This window comes from Montipora capricornis, chromosome 1, assembly GCF_036669925.1.
Source record: "Montipora capricornis isolate CH-2021 chromosome 1, ASM3666992v2, whole genome shotgun sequence".
Taxonomy (NCBI): Eukaryota; Metazoa; Cnidaria; class Anthozoa; order Scleractinia; family Acroporidae; genus Montipora; species Montipora capricornis.
The window spans coordinates 36024977-36032476 of NC_090883.1; the positions used below are offsets into that span (position 1 = coordinate 36024977).

The 7500-nt window shown below is 37.2% G+C and overlaps 1 protein-coding gene across 2 annotated transcripts in view; it reads left to right on the forward strand.

The window, feature by feature from the left end:
* Nucleotides 1–7500, forward strand: part of LOC138040553 (uncharacterized) — an 18472-nt gene that overhangs the window by 6269 nt on the left and 4703 nt on the right. For both annotated transcript variants that reach the window (XM_068886257.1, XM_068886259.1), the window contains 8 exons: nucleotides 358–436; nucleotides 1641–1720; nucleotides 2655–2766; nucleotides 2924–2982; nucleotides 3646–3765; nucleotides 3992–4077; nucleotides 5300–5391; nucleotides 6104–6190. In XM_068886257.1, coding sequence (XP_068742358.1) covers nucleotides 358–436; nucleotides 1641–1720; nucleotides 2655–2766; nucleotides 2924–2982; nucleotides 3646–3765; nucleotides 3992–4077; nucleotides 5300–5391; nucleotides 6104–6190 — 715 coding nt within the window. The remainder of the gene's footprint in view (nucleotides 1–357; nucleotides 437–1640; nucleotides 1721–2654; nucleotides 2767–2923; nucleotides 2983–3645; nucleotides 3766–3991; nucleotides 4078–5299; nucleotides 5392–6103; nucleotides 6191–7500) is intronic.

Genomic DNA, 7500 nt, shown 5'->3' on the forward strand with positions numbered 1-7500 from the left:
GTTTCGAAAAGCCCTCAAACTAACCTTTTTGGTTGTTCTTAGATAGAAAGGGCTGGAGAATTGTTGAAAATGACTTGAAAAATGATGCAAAATGTGTGTAGTTTAATTTTATTAGTCTACATGTGTTAAAACTTGCCATCAGGTTAATCTCTCAGGTGATAAAGAAAAATTAAACTCTTTTAAGACCAAACACAACAAAGTTTCCAAAAGCAATTTTAAAAAAATCATTAACCAGAATTAGCCGTCAGTGAATGTGAGCAACAATGCATACATGCGGAGATCGTTTAATTCTGTTTTTTAGGGTGGAGTCCAAGTTAATTGACATGATTACAACTGCAATTATTTTTTCCTTTCCAGGTGAAGAGACAGAATTTCATGGAAATTGTCGCCTTTGATTTGCAGAATTTTGGATTTGTTGCCTACAGTTTTATTCAATGTGAGTGGCAAACTTTGTTTTTTCCAAGTAATCATAAACCGAAAACACAAGGCTGTGTAAAATAAGTTAGAGAATATGTGATGATATCATTATTGATAAATGATTGTATAACAACATGTCTGTTGATTCTGTTTAATTAATTAAGGTAGCTGTGGTTTTGTGATTTGTAGGATTCCTTTGTTGAAATGATAATATTATTTTACAGTGCAGTGCAAAAATAAGTGTCCCAAAAAACTTGTGTCACATGCACCTATGAAATTTGCTTACATTAGTGTTGGCATTGTTAAAGTGCCCCTGTGATAAAAAAAGCCACTTCCTGTTTTCCTTCAGATTTTGAAAGTGTCTTTGCTTATCACCTGACTGGCAAAATTTTGAGCTTTGATTTTTATCCAAAGACTGTTTACTTTGAGTGTAAGTTTTGGATATCACGGTCCACCATTACATTCAAAGCTGACCGATTGGACCTCAGACGGTTGGATCCAGGGAAAAGTGACGTCAGAGGCTCAGTAGCTTAAAATTTCAGCGTGTGAACGCAGCTTATTATATATGCAAAGCGTGAGTTTAAAAGTCTGAAAGCCCAAAACCCCCATGCTGCATATTAATTCTGCGGTGTACACACGTATTGCATTCTTAAACTAGTGAGCCTTTGACGTCATTTTCTCCTCAATCCAGCTCTCTCAAGAACATAATGTTAGTAGTGGTGGACCATTAAATAGGAAAATTACAGTTAAAATAAAGAGGTGTCTTTTTGAAATCAAGGCTTAAAACGTGGGTCACTTAGTGTTTTGTTAAGATAGTTTTGAAATCCAAAGAAAAATATGAATTGATTTTTTGGTCACAGGGGCACTTTAACATTTGCATCAAAAATGGGTTTTCTGTGAGGGTCATTAGCTTTAAAGAGCTAGCTTAACTTTCAGTGACCTTTTCAATGCATGATAAGAATCTCTGACACAATAAATGATCGGATACTACATGTTTACATGTGCAATTCAAATTAACAAGGCAGTTGATATTGATGTATATTGTAAAATCATACCGTTAAATTATCCTCCTTTCTATTGTATGTAGTGTCAAGGAGAGCCTCTACTCATCCTCATTATGTCAATGCCGTACCCCCTTTAGTAACTTAAAATCATCCATGTCTCTCACAAAGACAAAAAGACAATGACCAAGGAATTGAAAAGTGATCAATTTTCTGTTTTAGTTTATCATGTTGGTTTCAAGAAATACAAGGGATTGAGAATAAGTGAAAATGATGTTCTGCCAAAGATTGTGATAGCCAATGTGAGTCTGTTCTGGAGTATTAAACTTCAGTGTGAAATTATGTAATAGACTTCGAAGCTATGAAACCTTGCTGAGGATCAGGCTAAGTGATGGTAAACTCCTACCAGTTGTAAGCTTGATTTGTAAGTGATAGATGCAATTAGGTGCGTCATATCGATATGGGTATTTATAATATTAGAAGCCATTGTTGTGCCATCATAAATCAGGCACTCTGATCAGACATAAGTATTATATCACTATTATGAATTCAATGTGTGATATAGTACATGGGCTGATAATATAGTAATAATACTACTAATAATAAAATTTATTTTTTTAAGTCTCAAGGCTTCTAGTACTTGGACTCAGATTTCGAACACTGAACATAGAAATTAAATCAATTTATCTCAAGTCAAATCAAACATGGCTTTTGAGGAGAAGGGAAATCCAGAGTATATGTGGAGAAAAAACGTCTCCAAGCAGAGTGGAGAACCAACAAACTCAACCCACATATCACGCCAAGTCTGGGAATCGAACGTGGGCCAGATTGGTGGGAGGCGAGTGCTCTCACCACTGCGCCATCCCTGCTGCCTGAAATCATGGGTTGCGCATGAGCCACATCCAAATGAAATTTGGTTACAGAGGTATGTGTTGGACTCGAAAATTGGTGGCTATCAACTTAAGCCTTACCCTCCTATTAAAGCTTGTTACTTAGGAGATTTTACTGACTGGCTAATGCCAGGTGATGTAACTCCTCCATGGGAGTCATTCCAGGGGTGAATGGATTAACCCATTCACTCCTGAATGCTCCTGAATGGAGCAATGAAGAGTCCTACAAAATTATATGAGAATATAGAGTCATCAAACAAGTTTAATTAATGATTGAAGTACAATTGCCAAGTCTATAATTTTTATGCATCCACAATATTTGTTATAAATTTTTGTTATTTTACAGGCGATGACACTTTTGTTGTTAAATGTTGTCTTCGTTTATCTGTCATACAAACTTTACATAGAATTTGGATGGAAAATTTACAAGAGGGTGCGTTTTAACAACAAGCTTAGAGGTACATGTTTTTGTAGACAAAGATAAATATTTTTTAATGGATATTTTTATTCCCTCGAGTTTTCAGTCATAAAGTAGAGTTTAACCTAATGCAAAGGATACATGTATTTCTAAGGGTGATGTTTAATAATATTGTCACAATATCTGCTTTATTCAAGGTGTTTATCAAGTTTATGAACTTCTTTCCTGCCTTTTAAAAATGGAAATACTTTATTCGGTAAGTTTATGTAATTTCCACCCAAGATCTTTGGCATGAGAGTTTGAATTTTTGGCGTGTAAATTTATGGTGAATGATTGTGGTTTTAACTTGGATCTTGATAATCTTTGTCATTTTGTCTTTGGGCAAAGAAAGCACACATTTCTTAAAGATTTTGTTAATCAAACAGAAGTTGATCGTGGAATTGTGGAATAAAGGTTGAAGAAAAAGTGTTTTACAAATTTGCTACCCACATTCTCCCATCTGCTGAAAAAAGCACGAGAGCCTGGGAAGAGAAAACCTTGTGTGGACATCAGCGGCTTCTTGCCACAAATTGAGCACCTAGTTACTTCATGTATCCCTTATTATAGTGTATTATATTGTGTATCCATGTATATCGCTGTATACCCCTAAATACCTTCGTATATATACCCCTATATACCTTTGTATATTATATACCCATGTCTACCCATGTTTTCCCTATTATACCCATGTATACCATTATAATAAGGGATACATAAAATTCTAACTTACCCATCAGCGGCTTCTTGCCACACATTCCACACTGGTCAACATGTGCTGTTTCAAAAGCTTTAAGTAGTGGCATCAGCTGCAGATAAGGAATATTTAAGGGTTTGGACTTAAAATTCACCGGTTTTTTAATTTTATTTTTACTTTTTACAGATCATGTTTGGCATTTGTCACAGTTTGGTTCTTTTAAGAGATACACAAAACGTCTTTTATTACCTCAGCTTGTCATTGATACCTCTTTCATTTTTGTATGCTGCTTTTGGATTTTATGTGGTGAGTACATTACTTTGTTATTATCTTCTTCTTCTTCTTCTGCTTCTTTTCTCTTGTTCTTCTTTATTTTTTTCCGTCTTTTTTTGTATTTGAACATGTTTTACTGGTGAAGTTTGCCCTAATAGTGGCAAAACTCATCGAGAGGGTGAACTCTTCTTCTTTATCTTCATCATCAATCATCATTATGGCAATGCTTGAAATTTAAAAAAAATTCCTTATCACCTAGATTCGCCGTGAAAACAGATGCCTGATGATAATCTTTCTCAGTTGGACTCTAACTGTGATTGGTTATTTTTTTTACAAACTTTATGGGTAAGTGTTCCCCGGAGATCTTATTAACCTATTCTTTTAAAGAATTCCAAACTCAGAGCAGAAATGTCAAAGGTTGGAATATTTAGATTGAATCTCTCTAACTTCATCAGGGGTGTGAATAATCAGTCAATTCTTGGTTTTCACTCATGTGATCAACAGCAATGTTTTTCAAGGAAAACAAAAGGAAACGTTTGCATAATAATAGAGTTTAATTTGCGGAGGATTGGGTCAGGACACCAGCATGGCCGCCGTTTCTTTGTTTGGGGACACCAACATGGCGGCTGTGATATCATGTGAAAACCGAGAATTGATTTGATTTGTTCTGATTTCAGTTAACTTGTAGCCTCCACAGTTAGTAGAGCACTCATGCTCGGCTAAATATCCTTGAGACTTAAATAAAGTTGCTATTATTGTTATTTTTGTTATCATCATCATCATCATCATCATCATCATCATCAAGATCATGTAACTTCGTTATCACGTATTCCGAGGAGAGAGTTATAAATGGCTGGGAGTCCAGTCCCTCGTCCCTATGCAAGGAAGATTTCCTTTGGAAATGGCGCCTTAACGCAACGTTCGTGGTGCAACCCTCAGTGGTTACTTGATGCATATTTTACCATATTCCAGCATACTGCATGGTAATCATCATCTTAAACCTATCATTTTGGGGAAGCAGACCAATGAGATCACCTTAAAAGAGTAAAACAAAACTTTCTCTTTAACGATGCAAGGCTGTTGCCTAACAGGAGCCCGGTAGCCTGGGGCTCCCAAAGAATAGCTCTGGGCGCCTTAATTTTTCACAGCAACACCTTTCACTTCATACATGTACTGTATGTTGGGCTCCTAAGTTCTCAGCGTTTAGCTATGAGGGCCCCTTTAAAATTTTCTTAGGCAGCAGCCTTGCAATGTAGTTTTCAATTTATTTATTTTTCACGTATACGTATGTTCAGTAAGGAGTAATGAATGTTCTTATTAATTTAACAGAGCCACAGATGTATTTATGTTCATTTGTCAAGGTTTAACACTTTTGGTTCTTCTAACTTGATTTCCTCCTGTCTCCTACTCCAGCCATTCTCAACCTATTAATAACCCACACATCCCGTATTATGGACTAAAACCAAGAAAGAGTTTAAAATAAACAGTTTACTAGTGTTCAGAATTTCCAATTCAGTGTAAAATTCTGGGGTTTTTTTCTAACAAGAACTTGAAACAAATGCTACAGGTTTGTCACCCGAACTTGCATTGGATGTAAAGAATTTGAGCAAAATGGAAAAGATATACCCCAGGAGGCATTTATGCATTTCGTGTATTTAGGTAAGGTGAAGTTTGCCACTAATTATTGTGGTAGCTCTTTGTGGTGTCGCCTGTGCAAGATTGTTCTAAGGAGGTGGGTCTTCAACACAGGTCACATTCCACAGACTAGAAGTCCCTGCTCCACTAATGAACAACCGAGACAAAGGTTTTTCCTAGACATGAAACAACATTTTTGTAAAGTGATCAGGGTTAGGGGAATTTGTGTGGTTTACTTATCTATAGCACAGTGACGTGACGAAATATCAAGCTTAAAGTTCATTCAGGTAATAGATACGGAGCAACACTTTTCTGTTCTGCCTTAGTGGTGAAAATGTAAAAAAAAAAAGACCGTTTAGGTATTTGCGTCTGAGTGTAGGACTTTACTGTTGTGGTATATTAGAGGGCACTATGTTTTGTGTGTTGAAGGCGTATCAGCTTGTGACCATTGAAAACTACTGAAAAAAACATTTGTTCAATGTTGATTTTGCTGTTGCACATGACACTCCTACGTATTTTTGTTTCTCGATTGTTTGGACTGTATACGATTATATCAGTAGAATTTGATGGCTGTCACGGTAAATGACACAAACAATACTTATAGCTGTCTCATTAGCTTCTTTCTTCGTCATGCAGCTTTTGTACTTTTCGCAGTCGTTATCTGCGTCTCTGGAGGCAGGTTGCAAGGCACCAACATTGACATTCATTTTCTAATGATAATTTCGTTTATTTTTAGGAACCATAAACGTTGTCGTTTCCATAGCAATACTTGGAGTGGCGCTGAAGGCGTTTCTCAATTTCGGCAAAGGACTGGCCGAGCATTGTAAGTGTCATTGGCACTTGTTTGTTCGTTTTGGTTATTGCCATTTATTAAGATAGGACACTAGTGAATCTTAGGAGGCCTTAGTCTGTGTACAGCATCCCGCTCTCCTAAAAAAGATCGGAGAGGAGCGTCTGTGATTTACCGTCGATAATCGTGTTCATTCATTACCACGTGATTTTTCCTGGAATGTGTGGAAAATGATTTGATTGGTTATTACCCCGATCCATTACATCATTGAAACAACGAGTTTTGATTGGCTTTTATTTTTATTTCGCCAAACAAGTATCTTCCGTTTACAACAACAACAACACCGTGAAAGATTTTAGGGTCAGGGTTATGTTTAAAGGGGCTAGGTCAAGCAATTTTAGGCAATTTCAGTATTGATCGAATGGTCATAGAATTAACTAAAATATCAAAATAACTATTCAAACCTATAGAAGAACTCTAACAAAACACAGGGAAGCCAAGAACGGGCATGGATGGACAAAACTGGAGAGGATTGATATGGATTGAATTTGGGGAAATTTGAAAAACGTCGGCCCACCTTTTTTCAAATTTATATCAGTCTATATCAAAATGTCATTAAGAAAATTAAACAAATTTACCAAAAATAGCGTGACCTAGCCCCTTTAAGGAGAGCGGTCTGCTGTACACAGTCTAAGGACGCTTCCATTTGACAGAACTGACCAGCCAGACCGGGCATTTGGAAGGACTAACTCTACAACGCCTTCAAATTAACACACTTCAAGGATGATGTATACTCCTCCAGAAGAATGCGACGGATAATCATGGAAGTGTTCCTTCAGATTGTTGCATTTTCTTTGCAAACTGACGGGTCTGGCCGGCCAGTTCTGACAAAATGAAAGCGCCCGGTCTTTTTCTCTATCATTCAAGGCTCCCTCTGGCCTCTGGGGTTGGAGGATAAATTTCCCTGAAAACGACCCAGGAGAAAATGTGAAGTTCTTTTGAGGCATTAGGGACTTAAAGATCTGCGAAGGCGATGGCCAATCTCGTTCCCAGGGTCTCTCTTCTCTGCCTCCATTGTAGTTGGCAACAACGGCGCCTCAAAATATAGCTTTGCACCATCGTAAGTGAATAAACCGTTCCGAGTGAGGCCCCGATCAGTTTATTCACAGAGCGAGTTTCAATCGAGTGTCGTAAAACCAAAACCAAAGTAATTACTTTGGCCAGTTAAAAATGACGGAGACAATCCACTCAACCAATCAAAACTCTAAGTAATTACACGTAGCCGACACAAAGCGCGGGAAAATGTGCACGCGCGAGCCATGATTGGTTTTGGTTTCACTTCT